The sequence below is a fragment of the Triticum aestivum genome, chromosome 3A (assembly GCF_018294505.1).
Source record: "Triticum aestivum cultivar Chinese Spring chromosome 3A, IWGSC CS RefSeq v2.1, whole genome shotgun sequence".
Lineage (NCBI taxonomy): Eukaryota > Viridiplantae > Streptophyta > Magnoliopsida > Poales > Poaceae > Triticum > Triticum aestivum.
The window spans coordinates 733,725,654-733,748,378 of NC_057800.1; the positions used below are offsets into that span (position 1 = coordinate 733,725,654).

The window sequence follows — 22,725 nt, forward strand, 5'->3', positions numbered from 1 at the left end:
AACAAGAAAACTCCACATTATGTGTGCAAACTTGACAAGGCATTATATGGGTTGAAACAAGCACCTAGAGCATGGTATGCTAGGCTGCGTTCTCAGTTATTGCATCAAAGGCTGATAAATCTTTGTTTATTTATAACAAGGCAAAGGTAGTCGTTTTCGTGCTCATATATGTTGATGACATTATTGTTGCAAGCTCCTCACAAAATGCCACTAATGCACTTCTGCATGACCTGAGCTCAGAATTTGCCTTGAAGGATCTAGGAGATTTGAATTTCTTCTTAGGCATTGAGGTCAAGAAAACTCAAGATGGCATAGTGTTGAATCAGGAAAAATATGCAAATGAACTTCTTGTTCGTATGGGAATGAAAAACTGCAAGCCTGCCTCCACACCGTTGTCTTCCTCAGAAAAACTCTTAGCATATGAAGGAGAGCCTCTTCAGGAGGAAGAAAGTACAAGGTACAGAAGTGCCGTGGGAGCACTGCAATATCTAACACTCACACGTCCAGATATATCCTTTGTTGTTAACAAAGTTTGTCAGTATTTGCATGCTCCTACTACTGCTCATTGGACAGCTGTCAAGAGGATTGTGAGATATGTAAAGCATACAGTGGGATTGGGACTTAATTTCAGGTGTTCTAATTCTACAGTTGTTAGTGCATTTTCTGATGCTGATTGGGCAGGTTGCAGTGATGACAGGAACTCAACTGGAGGCTTTGTAGTATTTTTTGGTTCCAATCTTATTTCCTGGAGTGCAAGGAAACAAGCTACTGTGTCCAGATCAAGCACAGAAGCTGAATATAAATCTCTAGCAAATGCTACTGCAGAAATCATTTGGTTAGAGTCACTACTTGAGGAATTGGGAATCAAACTAAATTGTATCTCATGCCTATGGTGTGATAACTTGGGAGCCACATATTTATCTGCAAATCCAGTCTTTCATGCAAGGACTAAACATATTAAAATTGATTTTCATTTTGTGCGAGAAAGGGTTGCAGAGAAGAAACTTGAGATACGGTTCGTCCCTTCCAAGGATCAAGTGGCAGATGGCTTCACCAAGGCATTACCGGCAAAACTATTTGAGGAGTTCAAGAGTAATCTAAACTTAGGATAGTTGAGATTAAGGGAGGGTGTTAGAATTTATGTTTATCTCTACTTTGTAATCTCAACCAACATGTCTTTCTCTCTCTCTCTCTCTCCCGTAGCTATTCAGGAAACCTCTTGTAACGACCTGAATCCATAGCGATCTGGTCTCTCCAACTTGTAAGCCAAGGCACGGCTGTTCTGCCCCATATCAATATAAACCAAACGCGGCTCCTCATCGAGGAGTAGGAACGCTTCCGATTTTTAAAGTCTTTTTGTTGAGTTGATTTATATCAGTGTAGATGCATGAATTCTGGCTAGCTATATGAGGAGACAGTTAGATTGCATCAAAAGCCATCTTGTAATCTATATCACGGGAATGTGAGTACGTAGAGGAGTGCCAAATTGATGATTACCTGGCTCCGGCCGCCGGCTGGCCACCGGCCAACATTCATCTCGCAGTGCACCGGCACGTCTTGCATGCATCTATGAAGACATAATAAACAAACTGTTCGATGAAGCAAGTGTTCATCTGGATCAATTTCCACCAAAGAAAAACACATGTACGTGTTGAAGTAGTCCAAAGATGCGTGCATGCATGGGCAAGAGGCTTGTTGGTCTATTTAATACGGATGTGATGTGATGATGTGCATGCATGGGAGGAAAGTGGATCGGCTGGCTTCACGAGGACGGTGGGTGCATGCGTGACCGGGACGCTTCACGGAGGTGAACGGCAGCGGCGGCTGCGTGGGTAATACTATGTGACCTTATAGTATTTTTTAGGACTCTGATTAGGATAATCAACGAAGGGCAAAGGTGGATAATTATTTGTATGTTTTAAGATCCATTGGTCGACATTAGCTAATTATTGTGGGCCAGGAAGGATTTGGTTAGCTCTTATATTACTTTTATTATTTTATATAAATATAGATACGTGGTTATACGTGGTTAGATACGGAGTAGATACGTGGTTATCAAAAAAAAAAAGGACAAAACCTAGCCCCACGAACCCGCCAGGCGACCGTCGATCAGATGCCGCTGCAGCACAAGAGGCGCGGCGGCCGTCGGGCAGGGGCCTCCCGCCGGCGCCGCGACGACGACGCCGCGTCGCTGCCGGGGCTCCCCGTCGAATCGTCGGACGAAAGCAGCAGCAGCAGTGACAGCCAGGGCGAAACGAGTTCCGGCGACCACGGCGCGTGCGCGTCGCCGTCCGGATCCCTCGAAGAGCCGCGGAGCACCGGGCGGGCTTACGAGTCGAGGTACCATGAGATCCTCGCCTCGCGCCTCGCCCAACTGCCTCTACCAGCCTGCGCCGACGAGGAAGGCCCCGATCTCCCCACAGACGAAACCGTCGAAGCCCTCGTTCGTTCCTCCTTCTACGATGACGAGCTGCGGGCTGCTCTGGTAGAGTACCAAGCCCACAAGCTCTTGAGCCGACAAGATGATGTCCATGGACGAGATGGAGATTCAGGAGAGGACTCCGGCGATGATATCGCCGAGGAGGAATTCATCAAGTACTCCGAAGAGCTGAAGGCTCGCAGCAGTGCTGAAATTGACACCGAGACTCGACTGAATCAAGAGCAGTTTAGCAGGATCCATGTCAAGTATGTTCGTTATCGCATCAAAGCTTGCCTGGTTAGTTATATACCCCCTCTTATGTAACTGGACTGAATCAAGAACACCAATGCTGGCACCTATCTGTCTATCACGATCATAGTTTTAAATAGCCGGCTATAGCGGAGCTATAGCCCGCTATAGCCTTTTCAGCAGGGTGCCGCTAAATGGACTCATGTACAAATTTCCCGCTATAGCCTGCTATAGCCCGCTATAGCTGATTTTGAGGTCTGCCGCTATTTGGCATAGCCCGCTATTTAAAACATTGATCACGATCAATCATATACACATAGTTAAATACCCTCTTATGTACTTACTCATCTTTCCATTTGTGTAGTTGTTGAAAGGAAAGCATATCGACGAGCTAGACGACGCTACATTGGAAGATGGTGCCTTGGGGGATAAAGACTTATCGCCTTACCTGGAAGATGGTGCCTTTGGCTGGTATTTCGACCCCGACCTCTGTTTACTTGCGTCCTTGAGCGATTACCAGCGGCTAGTCCTTCCTAACTGTGTAAGTACACTTTCAGTTCTGTGATGCATATGGACTTAATCTGTGCTCATGCAGACAGTAACCAGTTTCTTCTTCTCTTCTTACCTTTGACGGCTGACCTCAAATATTTCTCCGACAGCTTGGAGAGTTACGGAATCATGGCTGCAATTTCTACTTCTTTTAGCACGGTTTTGAGTGAGCACCCCCGAGTTGTATGGACATGAGGTTCTATGTGGAATGCAAAAAATAAACAGTTTGTCTAATTCATATCTAGATGTTTTTGAAGGATGTCACATCTAAGCTCTCACAAATATATAATGCAGCGACAAGAAACAAAAAAGACTAGGACAAAAAAATAGACCACAAAACAGAGTGGACATCAGATTAGGTGTGACAAAAAAAGGATTTGTCTAGGGCACATCTAGATGTGCTATAGTTATTGCACATCTAAGTGAGTAAATCAAAGCATAAAGAGGAAAAGAAAAAAGAAAAAGGAAATATCCACACGAATCTCTACATAAGATCAATGACATAGGACTTAGATGTGCAATACTTATGGCACATCTAGATGTGTTTTAGCAAAAATGGGTTTGTCTAGAGCACATCTAGATGTGCTATAGTTATTGCACACCTAAGTGAGTGAATCAAAGCATAAAAAGGAAAAGAAAAAAGAAAAAGGAAATATCCACACGAATCTCGACATAAGATCAATGATATAGGACTTAGATGTGTAATACTTATGGCACATCTAGATGTGCTTTAGCAAAAATGGGTTTGTCTAGGGCACATCTAGATGTGCTATAGTTATTGCACATCTAAGTGAGTGAATCAAAGCATAAAGAGGAAAAGAAAAAAGAAAAAGGAAATATCCACACGAATCTCGACATAAGATCAATGACATAGGACTTAGATGTGTAATACTTATGGCACACCTAGATGTGCTTTAGCAAAAATGGGTTTGTCTAGGGCACATCTAGATGTGCTATAAGAGGAAAAGAAAAAAGAAAAAGGAAATATCCACACGAATCTCGACATAAGATCAATGACATAGGACTTAGATGTGCAATACTTATGGCACATCTAGATGTACTTTAGCAAAACTGAAAATAAAACTATGAACATCACATCTTGTGGAGATTAAGCATAGTTGAAAATATTTGTGCTTGCATTAGATTGTGGAAAATACTATAATATGTGCGCCCTAGAAGAAAATGACAACAATTATACCTTCTTCACCAAGAGTTGTGATAGAACGGCTTTTCAATTAAATAGAAATAGAGTTTAATATAGTGATGCATTTTTCTCGGGACAGCTGTAATATATTTCTTTCCTTCTTTTCTGGTGCAGACTTGGAATGAGTATGAAAGCTTGAGTCAATACATAGCGTTTTATCACACCCCTGAAGTTGATAGAGATTATGTGCAATACTGGGAAAAGATGGTCAAGGAAATTAAGGTATGCATGGTGCAACAATCAGCTAGTCCAAGTTTAAAACTTTGTTCTGTAAAAAATAAATTGGACTAACAATCTTCTGTTCTTAACAGTGGCTTGAAAATCATGTGCTTAAAGAAGATACTCCAGAGGTAGGCCTTTATGACCTCTCAAAACCATGGAATGACAACTAATCTCTATATACGCGTTGTATCATCACATTAACTTTCCTGTTCTGCTATTTAGTGGGAGCAAATCCGTCGTAAAGGTTTGTACCAAGCAATTAGGATTGCTGCTGAGTTCCCCAACATTGATTTCAGTCTAGCATATTATGGTTTCATGGTACGATCCCTTTGTCCCTTGCTCATTTAGATTGTAAGCTCTTGTCATGGTTGTATCTGACAATTGCAATCTTTCGATTAAATTTAGGAGTATATATGGAGGACTCGCTTTTATGTCGTGTTTGTGAAAGGTCTTGACCGTGCCTATTTTGAGATTTGGAAGTGGGTTACTGGGCAGCAGGTCAGCATTGTACATCAGCTTTTTTCAGAACTATCACAGTGTTTCTTAATTGATCGGGTTTCTCAATGCTATTTCCCTATTTATGCTTGGTGAATGTTGATGTTATTTTCTGTTTCCTTGGACAACTTGTAGATGTGTTTCAGAGATGCTCTGCATGAAGTTTACAATGAGAATTTGATTCCATCGCGCCAACACATTTTGAAGGCCGAGCTGCAGCAACCTGGAGGCTTTTTGCAACTGGAGCGACAAGTAGGTTCTTTTTTGGTTCATAGGTGTTATGTATGTGTCTTCATTGGCTAATTAGTATCTCTTACGAAGCAAATTCTTTAATCGTCTTCCCTTGCAGTTCCACCGGTGCACAGAGGGCATTAGTAAGGAAGTAAGTATATGTAGTGTGGTGGTGTGGTCTTGCATCGATTGGAATCTGTTATATAGACTATATATATCCTCGTGTCTGATGTTGCTCCTTTATGTCTATAGGTTCCGGATTGGATAGCCCAAGAGTTGATTTCTCAGGAAGTTAGATTCAAGGTATGTTGTGTAGATATTGGTAGGCAGTATTGTTTCCCCCCTGCATGTTTTGTGTGTAGTATTGTACAGTATCTCATTCTTTCCTATTTCAGCGCGCGTTGCCAAAGACATATGCGCAATACGCGAGGAAGAAGTTGTACAGTATCTCATTCTTTCCTATTTCAGCGCGCGTTGCCAAAGACATATGCGCAATACGCGAGGAAGAAGCTCAAGGTTGCAGAAGCCATAGGATTGATTCCCAAGGCCAAGGCCTAGATACCAGCGTAGATGTGTTTGTTGATGACGTGCTTATTAGCGGTTCCTTCTTTCGCCATTGCCATGTTCATGTTGCTCCTATGGTCAGAGCATAATTTGTTTTATCTGCCTTGCTCGGAGGCTTTGGCAACTTGGATGGAGCTGACCCCATGGCAGAAGAAGAGCCAACCTGGAAAGCTTTTTCGGCAAAATGGCATGAGGAGGCTTTTGCTTAGGTTTGCAGTTCACATGGTGTGGCCCTAAAATCAGCTGCAGGATTTGTCCAGAGGGCCATGGCCACCAGATAGATTCCAAGCACATGTGACCCCAAACTCATATCCTCCAGTGATGAGCTCAAAACTCAAATGCATGCAAATTTTGACGGAATGAATGGTACCCTTGTTCAAGGATGGAAAGGGTAAATCATTTCAGATAGGATTCTAATATGTTGAATCCATGCTTCTGCTTGACTGGAAAATACAAGCCAGTAAGTTCAGCAACTAGCTAAATACAGTGGAGCCAGCAACCAACTAAGTGAGCCATGTACCTTTTCATATTTAAGTAGTAAGTATTCTTAAACAAGTAGCTGCAAGGTTATTATTGTTTTATTAACTGTATATATAAGGCAGACAGATAGAATGGGTTGTGTTGCAAAATCCTGCCGGTGATCACCTATCAAGACAGACACTGGTCAACCACCTAACCTAAGTACCTAACCTACTTGGTCTGCCATGCTTTGCTCACGTGAGCTCCACTGTCTTGTTCAACTATAAATGCAAATAAAACAAAATAAAATACCGTACCAAATATTACCCATGTTCTACTAATTGTTTAGTTGTAATTTGAGCTTTATTCCTTGTGCCGAAGGCTTTTATTTTACTACGATGATGGTGATGATGATGGTCTCATGTGTGCGGTGCAATTTTGTTTCATTTCTGTTGTCTACATCAAACTCACCAAACAAATGTAAGATGATTCTTTCTTCTGGACGGTTGATTAAGGTGCAACCGAAAGGTTAGGTGCCATTGCCACAACCAAAAGCGATGCTTTTGTGCTGCCAGGAATTGCATGCACAATCAGGTGCGACCTTTCTCGTTTTTCTCAGTAAGATAAGAAAACCATATACGGCGCAAACCGACAGGGACAATACACTGTTTCTTTTTTTTTACTGAAAAATGCACACAGGTCAAACATGATCCGGTTTAGTAATCTTCAATATTTGAAGCAAGAGATTGTTCGGCCAAGTTGAGAGGACAAAACACTACCTAAAAAAAAGTGAGTAGAACGACTACTGAGCTTGCACATTTATTTATTTACGTAGAGCAACATAACCTTAGCTGAGGGCCCGATTCATTCCGTTGAGCAACCACCCCACGATCAGGGCGTTTTCTATTTCGTGGAGAGCCTCCTTGGAGCGGTCCACGGTATAGCCGCCTAAACTACTTGGTCTGCCATGCCGTGTTCCCCCATCATGCATGTGAGCTCTGTTGTCTTGTTCAGCTATCACTCTAGGCAAAACAAAACCAAACCAAACACTAATTGTTTTTGCCGAAAGCTTTGTTTTTGTTATAAGCAGACCCGTGATAGGTTTTTTCTCTTGCAAAGTTGGTTTGTCTTTTCCTCTGTAAACGAATATAAGGTCACTGAAAGATTTTAGGGCATCTACAATCGGAATGAACAAATTTGGCCCCCTCAAATGCCCGCGGACGGTGACTAGGCAGGCCTCAAAATTGACCATTTGCAACCACATACCCTATTTCCGAACCACTTATTACATGCAGCGCCATGCACAATGATCATCCCGTCGTCTTGGACCGGCTGGGCTGTCAAAACACACCAAAAATTGCTCATAGTTAAGATTTTCACTCATATTAGTCACACCTCGCCTCGTGACGAGCTAAACGACCGGCTTAAATAGCCAGGTTGTGCAGAAGCGATAAGCTTATGACATAGAAGATTCATAATCAGGGTCTATCTCCTTTACTAGGGAAACATTCATGTATGTACTGCTTTTTGTAAATCACAATTTGTCAACAAAAAATTGATGAACACAATGAAAGATCTGATGTCATTGTAGTGGGGGTATCAACGTACATGAATGAGACGAACTTGACACTCGACGAACAATCATCAAGTAATGAAATGTAGTCTAGTGTCAAGTTATCTCGCTCACCCAACGATAATTGATAGACCTACACAATGAAACTTGCCGGTGTGTGCCGGAGCGACTATTCAAGCCGGTCAGCGTCCACCTCGCCCGGTGATGTGGGACTAAAATTTTGGTGCCCGGATGGGAGAGGACGAAGCTTCAGTCGCTGCATGTGGGACCGCCACGACCTGCAGCGCGGTCGGCGGACGCGCCCAGGCGCCCCTATATCTACCTCATATTTGGGCTAGATATATATGAGGGGTGCTCGTCAGCCAGTGCGTTTGAGACCCGTTTGAGGCACCCGTCTGGGTTAGATTTTCATGACCGGTCAGTGACCGCGCGGGCCGCCCGGGCGTTTGAGGAGGGTTTAGGATGCCCGGCTGTAGATGCTCTTATGAGTTTTTTTTATGAAATAAACTGCGAGTGCTAAGAAAAAAAGTTGACTGGGTTAACAAATGTGCATGATCTTTTTGAAGAAAAGAGACGAGGCTCAGTTTATTTTATTAGGGAAAGGTGAAGCATGAAATTTGGTAGTAATGATCGTGAAGTATCTACTGCCTGTGAACGGGGGAACACGGCGCGTTTGATTACTCATTTCGAGTGATCAGAGGAGCTCGTGATGATCGTGTCTGCGAATTCGCTCAGTGCTCTTAATCATTATATAGCCTATCTACTAGTAGTACGAGGCGAGTTGCTGGAGTTGACGGCAGTAGTTGTGGACGGATTTGTCGCCGCGGACGCAGGCGCGGAACTGCTGGCTCAGATGGAGTCGGCGCCCAGCTTGCTTGTCGAAGAAATAGTCATGGAGCCGCGACCAGATCAAGTACGCCGAGGACTCCGGTGGTGCGACGATGTCGAGGAGCTCCCCCTCGACGGTGGCCAGGAACTAGAGCATGATCGTGTTGTCCACGTCGCGCCAGTCGGGATCAGCGAGCCGGGAGTCCGGCCCCTTCTGGACGTGGTCCTGGGCGAGGAGGAAGCTGATGACCTTGCGCCAGCGGTTGAAGTTGACGGCACCTAGATCGACCTTGAACTGGATGTAGCTGCTGATGTTGACGATCGAGGGGACGGAGGAGGAGGCGCCGGCAGTGTGGAGGGACGCGAGGGGCAACGTACCGTTGACGGTTGGAGCAACGAGAGGAAGAGAGCCGGCACGGGAGGGGTCGTCATCGGTGACCTGGGCGCGGGGATGAGGGGAAGGTGCGAGCGGCGCGCCTCCACTGTTGACAGCCTGCTCAGCGGCCCGTTCGGCGACGAGGTCCTCGCTGGTGACGGAGCTGACAGGGGAGGAAACGGGAGCGGCGCCCCAGGAAGACATGGGAGAGGAGGGTGGGAGAAACGCGGCTCTGATTCAGTTACAGTTCAGGTACATATACAGACGAGAGTCCCCTACATGCAGGGCACGATCAGCTAGAGATGCGATGGACTAGGATGCACCCCCAAGACTAGGACTACAAAGTTACAGACTGCCGTTACAATGTACAGAGATGTGACAGTACAATTCAACACCGTGGAAGTGGTGTACCAGCTCCTCTTCCTTCTCGCAGGCGACAAATGGGGGGGGCCACCAGCGCTGATGCAGTGGGAAGTGGTGAAATCGACGGAGGTGGGAGCGAGTGGCGAGTTGATAGACGAAGTGAGAGGATAAGGACATGTACAATGGTTGATAAGACAGTTTTATCTTATGTCTTGCATGCTATTTAAATATGATAAAAAGTATGTCTACAATGGGTTATATCTTAGACTTATCTTCAATAATTAAGTATTCCTTAAAATATGGTGAGACAAATTGTGTTAAGAGATCATCTCTTAAATAAGAGAAGACAAGCATATTCTTATAATTTATCTCTACTTCACCTCATAATTTATCCTACATGATACTCGTAAGATTGTACATGTGGTAAGGTGGACATCGTTCGGGATGGAGCATCAAAACGGCCCTGTTTCATGATTGGTGCATCGATCTAATGGTGTTGACAAAGTTGGGCATCAAAACGTAAAACAAGACACGTTCGGGAGTTATAGATTCTGGAAACTTTTGGTAATGGCGCCTTTTCCGCACCAGTGGCCTCCTCAGAACAAAACCTAGCCCCGGCCGCCCAATCACACACGGCCCAAGAGGCGCGGTCGATCAGATGCCGCAGGGGCCTCCCGCCGGCTCCGCGGCGACGACGCCGCGTCGCTGCCGGGGCAACCCGTCGAATCGTCGGACGGAAGCAGCAGCAGCAGTGACTGCGAACCGAGTTCCGGTGACCACGGGGCCTCGCCGTCCGGATCCCTCGATGGGCCGCCGGGCACCGGGTGGGCTTACGAGTCCAGGTACCATGAGATCCTCGCCTCGCACCTCGCCCAACTGCAGCTACCAGCCGGTGCCGACTACGACGGCGGCCCAAATCTCCCTTCTGATGAAACTGTCGAAGCCCTTGTTCGTACTACTTTCTACGATGATGAGCTGCGGGCAGCTCTTGTTGAATATCAAGCCCACAAGTTGTTGAGCCGACCAGACGATGTCCATGGACGGGATGGAGATTCTGGAGAGGACTCCGGTGATGATATCGCCGAGGAGGAATTCGTCAAGTACTCCCAAGTGTTGAAGGCTCGCAGCAGTGCTGAAATTGACACTGACACTAGACTGAATCAAGAGCAGTTCAACAGGCTCCATGTCAAGTATGTTCGTTATCACATCAAAGCTTGCCTGGTTAGTTATATACTTATATACCCTCTTATGTACCTTGACTGAATCAACAACACCAATGCTGGCACCTACCTGTCTATGACGATCAATCATACACATATAGTTAAATACCATCTTATGTACTTACTCATCTGTCCATCTGTGTAGTTGTTGAAAGGAAAGCATATCGACGAGCTAGACGATGCCACATTGGAACGCAAGTACCCTATTGAGCTTGCCTTGGGGGATAAAGACTTATCCCCTTACCTGGAAGAGGGCGCCTTTGGCTGGTATTTCGACTCCGACCTCTGTTTACTTGCATCCTTGAGCGATTACCAGCGGCTAGTCCTTCCTAACTGTGTAAGTACACTTTCAGTTCAGTAACCAGTTTGCCTATGGACTTAATCTGTGCTCATGCAGACAGTAATCAGTTTCTTCTTCTCTTCTTACCTTTGAACGGGTTACCCCAAATATTTATCTTACAGCTACGGAATTCTGACTGCAATTTCTACTTCTTTTAGCACGGTTTTGAGTGAGAACTCCCGAGTTGTATGGATATGAGGTTCTATGCAAAATGCAAAAATTAAAACTATGAACATCGCATCTTGTGGAGATTAAGCATAGTTAAAAATATTTGTGCTTGCATTAAATTGTGGAACGTACCATAATATGTGCACCCTAGAAGAAAATGACAACAATTATACCTTCTTCGCCAAGAGTTGTGATAGAACTGCTTTTCGATCAAATAGAAATAGGGTTTAATATAGTGATGCATTTTTTCTCAGGACATCTGCAATATGTTGTTTTCCTTCTTTTCTGGTGCAGACTTGGAGTGAGTATGAAAGCTTGAGTCAATACATAGCGTTTTATAACACCCCTGAAGTTGATAGAGATTATGTGCAATACTGGGAAAAGATGGTCAAGGAAATTAAGGTATGCATGCTGCAACAATCTGCTAGTCCAAGTTTAAAACTCTGTTCTGTAAAAAAATAAATTGGACTAACAACCTTCTGTTCTTAACAGTGGCTTGAAAATCATGTGCTTAAAGAAGGTACTCCGGAGGTAGGCCTATATGACCTCTCAAAACCATGGAATGACAACTAATCTCTACATACGCGTTGTAGCATCACATTAACTTTCCTGTTCTACTATTTAGTGGGATCAAATCCGTCGTAAGGGTTTATACCAAGCAATTAGGATTGCTGCAGAGTTCCCCAACATTGATTTCAGTCTAGCATATTATGGTTTCATGGTACGATCCCTTTGTTCTTGTTCATATAGATTGTCAGCTCTAGTCATTAGGATTGCTACTGGGCAGCAGGTCAGCATTGTACATCAGCCTTCTTCAGAACTATAACAGTGTTTTTTTATTGGTCGGGTTTCTCAATTCTATTTCCCTATTTATGCTTGGTGGATGCTGATGTTGTTTTCTGTTTCCTTGGACAACTTGTAGATGTGTTTCAGAGATGCTCTGCTGGAAGTTTGCAATGAGAATTTGGTTCCATCGCGCCAACACACTTTGAAGGCCGAGCTGCAGCGACCTGGAGGCTTTTTGCAACTGGAGCGACAAGTAGGTTCTTTTTTGGTTCATAGGCGTTATTTATGTGTCTTCATTGGCTAATTAGTATCTCTTACGAAGCAAATGCTTTAATCGTCTTCCCTTGCAGTTTCGCCGGTGCACAGAGGGCATTAGTAAGGAAGTAAGTATATGTAGGGTGGTGGTGTGGTCTTGCATCGATTGGAATCCGTTATGTAGACATATATATCCTCGTGTCTGATGTCGCTCCTTTGTCTATAGGTTACGGATTGGATAGCCCAATTGTTGATTTCGCAGGAAGTTAGATTCAAGGTATGTTGTGTAGATATTGGTAGGCAGTATTGTTTCCTCCTGCATGTTTTTGTGTGTAGTATTTATTGTATCTCATTCTTTCCTATTTCAGCGCGCTTTGCCAAAGACATATGCGCAGTACGCAAGGAAGAAGCTCAAGGTTGCAGAAGCCATAGGATTGATTCCCAAGGCCAAGGCCTAGATACCAGCGTAGATGTGTTTGTTGCTGACGTGCTTATTAGCGGTTCCTTTTGCCGCCATTGCCATGTTCTTGTTGCTCCTATATATGGTTAGAGCATAAATTTGTTTACCTGCCTTTGCTCGGAGGCTTTGGCAACTTGGATGGAGCTGACCCCATGGCTGGCAGGAGAAGAGCCAACCTGGAAAGCTTTTTCGACAAAATGGCATGAGGAGGCTGTTGCTTATTTTGCACTTCACATGGGGGTTTTGGGGCTCATCGTGTGCCCCAAATCAGCTGCAGGGTTAGTCTAGAGGGCCATGGCCACCAGATACATTCCAAGCACCTGTGACCACAAACTCATACCCTTCAGTGATCAACTCAAAACTGAATGAATATGTTCAGTCCAAGCTGCTGCTTGTCTGGAAACACAAGCCAGAAAGTTCAGTAACTAGCCAATTAATACAGCGGAGCAGGTGCGGATTGATGCGGTGCAATGCAATGGCAGTGCCAGCAACCAACTAATTGAGCCATGTACCTTTTATTTGCGTATTTAACTAGTAAGTTTTCGTAAACAAGTAGCAGCAAGGTTATTATTGTTTTGTTAACTATATATATAAGGCAGACAGATAGAAGGGGTTGTGTTGCAAAATCTTGCCGGTGATCACCTATCAAGACAGACACTGGTCAACCACCTAACCTAAGTACCTAACCTAATTGGTCTGCCATGCTTTGCTCACGTGAGCTCCACTTTCTTGATCAACTATAAATGCAAATAAAACAAATAAAATACCGGTACCAAATAGTGCCCATGTTCTAGTAATTGTTTAGTTGCAATCTGAGCTTAATCCCTTTTGTCGAAAGCTTTATTTTACTACGATGATGGTGATGATGATGGTCTCATGTGTGCGGTGCAATCTTGTTTCGTCTCTGTTGTCTACATCAAACTCACCAAACAAATGTAAGGTGAGATTACTTTTTCAGTTCTTCATTCTTTCTTTTGGACGGTTCATTAAGGTGCAACCGAAAGGTTAGGTGCCATTACCACAACCAAAAGCAATGGTTGTGTGCTGTCAGGAATTGCATGCACAATCAGGTGCGACCTTTCTCGTTTTTTCAGTAAGATAAGAAAACCATATACGGCGCAAACCGACAGGGACAATATACTCTTTCATCTTATTTACTGAAAGACGTAGAGAGGTCAAACATGATCCGATTTAGTAATCTTCAATATGTGAAGCAAGAGATTGTTTGGCCGAGTTGAGAGGACAAAACACTTCCAAAAGAAAAAAGTGAGTAGAACGAATACTTGCATTATTTATTTATTTACTTTTGACATCGGTAGAAAATGTCACCTAAGATAAAATTCTTCTTTGTGGGGAGCCTTCTTGGAGTGGTCCACGGTATAGTGAAAGCCAGAAACTAGCTCAAGCTACCTATAAGAAAGAACGAGTTACGTGACATCACGTCCTACTCGTCAAATACACACATTACTTACAACATTGTCTATAATTTGATGGAATATACAGTAACACATTTCATGACAAATCGACCGTACCTTTTGTGATACCCGCAAAAAAAAAAGATCGTACCTTTTCTGAGAATGTTTCTTCCAATGAAGAATGAGAAAAATACACCGTTGTTTTTCGGTATTTAAAACAGACTCTGTTGCAAAAAATCTTTCCGGCCAGCATCTATCTAGACATTGGTCAACTGCCGAGCCTAGCTGCCCAAACTACTTGGTCTGCCATGCCGTGTTACCTCGTCATACACGTGAGCTCCGTTGTCTAGTTCATCTATCACTCCGATCCACGCAAAAACAAAACAAACCACCCACTAGTTGTTTTTGCCGAAAGCTTTGTTGTTGTTTTTTTCATAAGCAGACACGTGTGAGTTTTTTTTTTTCTTTGCAAAGTCGGTTTGTCTTTTCCTCTGTAAACAAGTGCTATATGACGTTTAACAAGTGTGCATGATTTTTTTTTGAAGAAAAGGTGAGCCTTGATTTGTTCTTTTTTTAGTGAAAGGTGAAGCATGAAATTTTGTAGTCATGATCGTGAAGGATCTACTGCCTGTGGGCGGGGGAACACGGCGCGTTTGATTACTCGTTTCGAGCGATCAGAGGAGCTTGTGATGATCGTATCTGCTCGCTCAGTGCTCCTAATCATTATATATAGTCTATCTACTAGTATGAGGAGTACTTCCCCGCATATTCTTTTAAAAAAATATTACTCTCTTTGTCCTATATCTAATATTCTTAAGAAGTTGCTCCCCACTTCTATCTATTCTTTCAACATGCACACTATCCATATCATCATCAAGCCACATCATCATCAATACTAAATAGGAGCAACCCACTAACTCATTTCTCTAAACATGTAGCCCTCCCACCTCACCAAGCTGCCACATCATCATTTATTTTGATAATTAACTTTTTTACCCATCACAGAATATTATTGCTCGCCAGATCAGTAATTCTTTTGAACAAGTCATTTTGTTTTTTGTTTCAGGGGTAACAAAATCATAAGCGAGCCTCTTTGGGCTTCCGTAACTGATGAGGCGGCGTAATAATCGATCAAGAGAAGCCCAACAGAAGCCCATCGGTCGATCTCTTCTTATCCCTGGCAGCAGAACAGGCGATGCCACCATTCACTACCCACACACCATCGATGCCCTGCAGGCTGCAGCCGACCGCTCCGGCGTTCTTCCACGCGGGCGAGCAGAGGCACCCCATGCCGCCGCATGCTCCTCTCCTTCTCCTAGCATGCGAGGACCTCAATGGAGCCGCCTCCATCGCGACATCGATCTGGCTGCCGCCTCACCTGCATCTCGATATAATCTGGGGAGAGATGGTGATGGGTGGGGGCGGCGGAGGCAGGGGAGAGGGGGAGGGAGATCCGGTGCGGAACCACCAGGCTGCAGACTCGAGGCGCCCAACCCTGGCCACCTTGACGACTCTGCCTCCTGAAGCACGACCTCCGCCACCTCCCTGCTGCAAAGAAGCGACGATGCTGCCGCCTCTCAACAATCGACTTCCCGTGCTCCCGCAAAAAAAACCTTCAGATAGTGGAGCGGCATCGCTCCCATAGTTTTCAACATCAGGTTGGTGTCTGCACCTTTGCTCCAAAATTGTCTCATGGCTGCCAGGTCATGCAAAGTTAATCCGACGTTCCCTCTTGCATTATATTGATCTCAACAGAACATGCATTGTATCATAATTGTAGGATTACTGATGCATACCATTGTGATTATTTTAATGTTGTCATAGGTCTGTTCTCTTTTACATCAGAAAAGACTAGTTTCAAAGGAAATTTAGATTTACTCAAGGATTGAGGATAAGGTAACTGGTGACTTCTGCCCTTTTGGCAGGCGTCACAAACATGCTTATTGCTATCGTTATTGACACACGGGAGTTTATTCTCACTAAGAATCTTCCTAACAACAATGGAAGAAGGATGACCTAAACGTCTATGCCACCAATCCAGAGGTGGTTTGGTGACATTGAGCACATGCTTCTGGATGTTTCCCCCGGTGTGTTTGACAAGATAGAGCCCTCTTCTACCCCTGCCTCGAAGTAGAACCTTCCTCGTTTCCAGATCCTTGATGAGAAAAAAATGAGGGTGAATTTCAACAATAGTATTATTGTCAAGAGCAAGTTTACTTGCGGAAATCAAATCTTTTGTTGCCTCCAAAACATGAAGAACATCTTTTAGATGAAGATTACGATCTCGGGTAGAAATAGTTGCATAACCAATATGATCAATGGACATACCTGATCCGTTTGCAGTATGAATTTGATCACCGCCCGTGTACCTCTCCTGGACGGTCAGCTTCTCCAGATTGCTTGTAATATGGTCGGTTGCACCACTATCCATGTACCAGTTGGTGTCAACCCCATACTGATGAGCAGCCATGTTGGCCGAGCGCTCCTCTCCTCCCTGATATGAAGAGTCGTAGCGCTTCCAGTACTTCCAAGCAGGGTGGCCAACTTTTCCACAGATCTGGCACACCGGCTTGGCAGAGGAGTTTTTGTTGTAGTTTCCCCTGCCTCCTGAGTTGCCTCGACCACAGCCGTGGTCACCACCACGGCCACGGTCACCACCGCCGCCTGGTTTGTTGTTGAAGCCGCGACCACCGCCGCGATCACCGTTGCCGATGGAGTTGTTGTTCTTGTTGAAGCCACGCACACGCGCCGCCGCATTTGCGGACGACTGAGAGGACCCGCCGCGGAGATTCAGGCGAGTCTCAAAACTCAGAAGCTGTGAGAACAGCTCCGGGATCTTGACAGGTTCAACCCTAGAACACATGGCCGACACCACTGGGTCGTACTCCTCATCCAGTCCAGCAAGAATGTGGGAGATCACCTCTTCCTCGTCCAAGGCCTTCCCTGAAGCAGTTAGTTCATCACACAGGGTTCGGACCTTACCAACATACTCTATGATCGTGGAGTTGCCCTTCTGAAGATTGGCTAGGGAAATTCTGACGTTAACGGTCTGTGCCCCGGTGTGTGACGCAAGCATCCCTTGCACCGTGTTCCATAGCTCGGCCGCGGTGTGGCAGGTTGCCACTTGGACGGCCATCTCACGCGGCAGTGTAGTCAGCAGGTATGAGAAAACCTGCTGATCCCGCGCGTACCACACACACCAAACTCTAGGTTCGGCGCCTTCGTCTTGGTTTTGCTGTCATCGCCGGTGACCTTAATGATTGTGGGCGGAGGCGGTTGTTCGATGTTGAGGAAGCTTGCCATCTGCGCTCCCCTGATGGCTGAGAGCACCGTGGCGCGCCATAAGACCTCGTTCCCTCTCGTAAGCTTCTCGATTGCGTTGTGTGCAAACGGAGACGAGGGGAAGGAATTTGCAGAGGAAGAGCTCACCATGGATGAACCCGAGGTAGGCTCTGATTACCATGAAAGAAAAGAGGTGAAGCGTATACCTCCTGGCAGGGACGCGTGCGTGTTAAATAGCAAGACAAGATTACATCGGTTGCAAGTTGTTGTGTTAGCTTGACCCCTCATCCAAGACTATACAAGATAAGGATCTCTAATCTCCAACAACCCGCGCAAGTTACAACACACGCACACAAGTTACACCCCGTGACAAATGTCACGTTACAACTACAACCATATCATTTAACATGTAAAGGGTTCAGTATATCAATTCGTTGAACTTTGTTGCTATATCAATTCTATGAAATGTACATGATTTTACTTTTGTTCGTGGTGTAGACTCATTGGATTATTCCATTTTTTGTCAATTTGATTGTGGGGATGACCCAAAATTTTCCAAAGGAGTAGTGAAGTGGGTGCTCAAATCTTCATCCTTCGGTTGCTTTAAAATGATTTGGCATCTCCAAGTAATGTTCGCTTCTTATTGTGAGTAGCATGGGGCAAATCTTCATGGATACTGTAGAGAACCACAACATTGAGGGCGTTCTCCTTTGCTAATTGGCCATTACCAATCAAGGTGTCATCAGTTTTGTGACCATGTTTATTACTCTCACTTACGATTTTGTTGCCTTTCACTTGTGGTCTGGCAAGGGATCTTTTATGTATGGTCTCATGGCAGTATTGTTTTTCTAATTGTATAATTCATCTATGCTGAGAAATAAATGCAAAAAAATAAAAAAAGTGGGCTGTGTTCTTGCTCCGTCCTACTACTTGATGCATCTGTCTTTTATCCTCCCATTTCATGACGTCATGTGATCAATCTTTTTGTTGGGAACAGTAATACATCTATTGCTATTTTGTATAACTATGAGCTTCCTTATTGACATCCAGCATTACTAATCCAGCAGGGCTCCTGATTCCATGGTGTGCCTTAGTCTTTTGGCGGGCATATTAAAAGTTGAGGGATCTTTTATTCCATTTCAATTTGCTTTGGAAATGTTCTGCCAGCTCAAGTACTCATGTCAAGGAATATAGCTGTATTTTCCTTGGAATTTTCTTTTGCCTTAATGCTAATGGAGAACATGCAACCAAATTCTTGGAGGGATAAAGATTGTTAAAGAATAGATAAACAAACTATTTTCCATGGAAATTGCTATTCAAAGACTTGGTGCATTTGGGAAGTATGTAATGACCAAGTCTTTGATAATGTACTTCTAAATTTTGGTTGGTGCAAAATTCTCGTTATTAGCACCTAAACATAGAATTGTACTGGACTGTGAAAAGTAAATTTCTCTTTCCCCTTGAACTCATAACATTATTCCATGTGACTGAAAGAGTAATCTGATCATCAAAATCATCATTCTATATAATCATCCATGTTTATTTTTTGACCATACATTCCCGCAGCAATGCATGGGGAATCATCTAGTTATAAAAACATTTTGACACTACACTAATTGTATGTTTTATCACTTCCTCCTTGCGAGGAGTATATATATTAACTGTGTGTTTTACCACTTTGGCCAACAGCATGGAACGCAAGCAAGCAGTTGCTGTGCTTGAGGCTCGAGCATAAGAGCAACTCCAACTGGCGGACACAAACTATTGGCATGTGTCCGTTTAGGTCGAATGTGCTGTAATTTTGTCTATTTTGGGTCTAGCCCAATAGCAGTTTCAGAAATTCCTAATAAATCTTAAAGGCCCACGCAGCCCATTCGTGCAAGGCAAGAGATGGGACTAAAGTTTAGTCCCACACTGCTAGTTTAGAGGGAGTTGGACCTCTTTATAAGGGAGGTTCTTACTCCACATGAGAGGGACATCCACACGCGCTCCTCCTCCGCCGCCCGCCTCGCCATGCCACCGCGGGTTGCGGGAATGAACCGAGCCGATGTCTTTCGCGTGAAACGTTTTTGCTGTAGTGGAGATTGAATACGAACGGCGCACCTCTTCGCCTGCTGCCTATTCATTTCGTCTCCCTTGTTCTTTTCAGCTCCCGGCGCAGCCTCTCGCCTCCTTCTCTTGCGCCTATAAAAGGGAGGTCACTCCTCCCAGAGAGACGCACCAAAACAAAACAACCCTCTCGCCTCCAAGTTCCTGATCACTGAGCTACTACTATGATCTTCCCCATCCCTGCTTGCGGCGTGCACCGCAGGTCGGGACAGTAGGCCTCCGAAACCGCACCTTTTGAGTCCTGTATAGGAGAAGGGTGATAAGGTTTTTCGGGAGCGCTTAGCGCGACTACTGACTTCTTCGTCACGGACGCCCCGGACTCCGACAACTACTTCCCCGACGATGACTTCTTTCCCGACGTCGACAACCTCCTCGACGACATGGCTGGCGAGGACACCGACCCCAAGTCCAGTGCTACTGCTGCTGCAGCCCTGTATGTGCTCCTCTCCTTTCTGTTCGAGGTCTTGCCACAGTTCCTGGTTTTGGTGTTTGTCCTAGATATGTTAGATTCTACTTCATATATGAAACTTGCCCTATTGTCTGCCCTAGATAAGCTTGATTACAGTTCATATATGCCCATGTTATTTACCTTCTCTCTATCAAATCACATGACTAGTTTTATGCCTATGATATTAGTCATGCTTTATCTAATATTTCTGTTCATAAAATCATTCGGTAAATTTCTCATATTGCCAACAATCCAAAAACCTCATTATAGGCAATTTACCCCGAGTGGTTTTGCTGCTTCCATGAAACCTCCTATGTTTGAGGGTATCCACTATAAGAGGTGGCGCGTGAGAGCAGTCTTATGGTTTCAAACCATGAGTTGCTATGACGCCACTCTTGGCAAACCTAAAGGAGAGTTTGATGCTCAACATGCACAAGCTTTTCAGAAAATGGATACTCTGTTTAAGGCTGCTCTCTTGAGTGTTCTTGGTGAGAACATAGTTGATGCTTATGCGTCAATTGATAATGGAAAATATATGTGGGATGCACTCAAGGCCAAGTTTGGGGTCTCGGATGCTGGCACTGAGTTATACATCATGGAGCAATTCTATGATTACAGGATGACTAAAGAGCGCTCCGTGGTTGAGCATACTCATGAGATACAGTCATTTGCTAGAGAACTTGAGCACTTCAATTGTATGCAACCGGACAAGTTTGTTGCCGGAGGCATCATCACTAAGCTTCCTCCTTCGTGGAGGAACTTTGCTACCTTACTGAAGCATAAGAGGTAGGAGTTTTCCGTTCCAGATCTCATTAGTACTCTTGATGTGGAAGAAAAGGCGAGAGCAAAGGACACACGTGCTCGAGGTATTGAGGGAGGATCTAGTGCCAATCTGGTACAGAAGAAGAACTTCCAGCCCCACAAGTTCAAGAACAAGGGCAAGTTTGATGGTAAAGCAAAGTTTGATGGAAAGAACAAGGTTGTGCAACACACGAACTTCAAGAAGAAGAATGACAAGAAGAAAGGTGTTTGTCATGTGTGTGGGGATCCTGATCATTGGGCTCCTAGTTTCCCTAATCGCTATGACAAGCGTCATCCTGGGAAAGGCGGCAAGACCGCTAATGTTGTCATTGGAGACACTGACATGAAGGATGTTGGGTATGGTATATTTCCCACTGTTCTTTCAGTATGTCATTCTCCTGATTGGTTGATTGACACGGGTGCTAATGTGCATGTATGCGGTGATATTTCCATGTTTTCGTCTTATCAGACCGCAGGGACTTCAACCGTGCTGATGGGCAATGGTTCAAGTGCTTCTGTTCGTGGTGTTGGCACGGTCGATCTGAAGTTTACTTCGGGGAAGATCGTGCTGCTGAAGAACGTGCATTATGTCCCCTTCGTCAATAAAAATCTTGTTAGCGGATCTCTTCTGTGTAGAGATGGCTACAAGTTTGTCTTTGAGTCGAATAAATTTGTAATATCCAAGTATGGAACCTTTGTTGGTAAAGGGTATGAGTCAGGAGGTCTGTTTCGTTTATCCTTATCAGACGTTTGCAATAAAGTTGTTAATCATATTTGCAACAATAATGAATCAAATGTGTGGCATTCACGTCTTTGTCATGTTAACTTTGGTTGCATGTCGCGACTAGCGAAGTTGAACTTAATCCCTAGTTTCACCACTGTCAAGGGATCCAAGTGTCAAGTGTGTGTGCAAGCTAAGCAACCTCGTAAGTCTCATGTGACTGCGGAAACAAGAAATCTTGCACCACTAGAACTCATACACTCAGATCTATGTGAAATGAATGGTGTTTTGACAAAAGGTGGAAAGAAATATTTCATGACGTTAATTGATGACTCCACTAGATACTGCCGTGTGTATCTTCTGAAATCTAAGGATGAGGCTTTGAACTTTTTCAAGATCTATAAAGCTGAAGTGGAAAACCAACTTGATCAGAAAATCAAGAGGCTTAGGTCCGACCGTGGTGGAGAGTATTTTTTTCAATGAATTTGATGCTTTTTATGCGGAACATGGTATAATCCATGAGAGGACGTCTCCCTATTCACCTCAGTCAAATGGGGTGGCCGAAAGAAAGAACCGTACTCTAACAGATTTGGTTAACGCCATGTTAGACACATCGGGTCTCTCCAAGGCATGGTGGGGGGAGGCGATATTGACTGCATGTCATGTCCTAAACCGAGTTCCCACAAAGAATAAAGAGATAAATCAATTCGAGGAATGGGAGAAGAAAATATTAAAACTCTCTTATCTATGAACCTGGGGTTGTTTGGCGAAAGTCAATGTGCCAATTCCAAAGAAGCGCAAGCTTGGACCAAAGACCGTGGATTGTGTTTTCCTGGGGTATGCTTTTCATAGCATTGGTTATAGATTCTTGGTTGTGAAGTCTGAGGTACCTGGCATGCATGTCGGTACGATCATGGAGTCGAATGATGCGACTTTCTTTGAAGATATCTTTCCCATGAAGGATATGGCTACATCATCTAATCAGGAGATGCCTAGTTCATCGAATCAGGAACCAGTTACAATTACTGAACCTGCCATTTTGATGGAACACTTTGAAAATCATGTGGAGGAGAACAATGTAGTTCCTACTAGGAGCAAGAGACAGAGGACTGCAAAGTCCTTTGGTGATGATTTTCTTGTGTATCTCATAGATGACACTCCCAGTTCTATTTCAAAGGCCTATGCATC

At 44.4% G+C, this 22,725-nt stretch overlaps 1 protein-coding gene, 1 long non-coding RNA gene and 1 pseudogene across 3 annotated transcripts; 2 read left to right on the plus strand and 1 right to left on the minus strand.

Annotated features, from left to right (window-relative positions):
* The first annotated feature begins 2,054 nt into the window (after positions 1-2,054).
* On the plus strand, positions 2,055-6,631 carry LOC123059558 (uncharacterized). Of its 2 annotated transcripts, none has more exons than XM_044482100.1 (10): positions 2,055-2,716; positions 3,033-3,209; positions 4,536-4,643; positions 4,733-4,771; positions 4,866-4,961; positions 5,049-5,141; positions 5,274-5,390; positions 5,488-5,520; positions 5,622-5,672; positions 5,765-6,631. In XM_044482100.1, exons 1-10 carry the CDS (start codon positions 2,114-2,116, stop codon positions 6,020-6,022), a joined length of 1,575 nt encoding a protein of 524 aa, XP_044338035.1. In that variant the 5' UTR covers positions 2,055-2,113; the 3' UTR covers positions 6,023-6,631. The 2 variants fall into 2 exon arrangements, with proteins under 2 accessions (XP_044338035.1, XP_044338036.1); XM_044482101.1 differs by having other exon boundaries at positions 5,838-6,631.
* Positions 6,632-10,611: 3,980 nt separating this feature from the next.
* Positions 10,612-11,933, plus strand: LOC123059559 (uncharacterized). The gene is made up of 4 exons (XR_006427472.1): positions 10,612-10,722; positions 10,898-11,089; positions 11,555-11,662; positions 11,753-11,933. It is a non-coding gene; the product is annotated as an uncharacterized lncRNA (long non-coding RNA).
* A 5,042-nt stretch (positions 11,934-16,975) lies between these two features.
* On the minus strand, positions 16,976-17,114 carry LOC123063841 (uncharacterized; annotated as a pseudogene).
* Between the last annotated feature and the right edge of the window lie 5,611 nt (positions 17,115-22,725).

Coding starts and splice junctions, on each gene's coding strand:
- LOC123059558 (XM_044482100.1), top strand. CDS start 2,114: ATGCCGCTGCAGCACAAGAGGCGCGGCGGCCGTCGGGCAGGGGCCTCC. Junction 2,717..3,032: donor ATCGCATCAAAGCTTGCCTG/GTTAGTTATATA, acceptor CCATTTGTGTAG/TTGTTGAAAGGAAAGCATAT. Junction 4,772..4,865: donor TTAAAGAAGATACTCCAGAG/GTAGGCCTTTAT, acceptor TCTGCTATTTAG/TGGGAGCAAATCCGTCGTAA.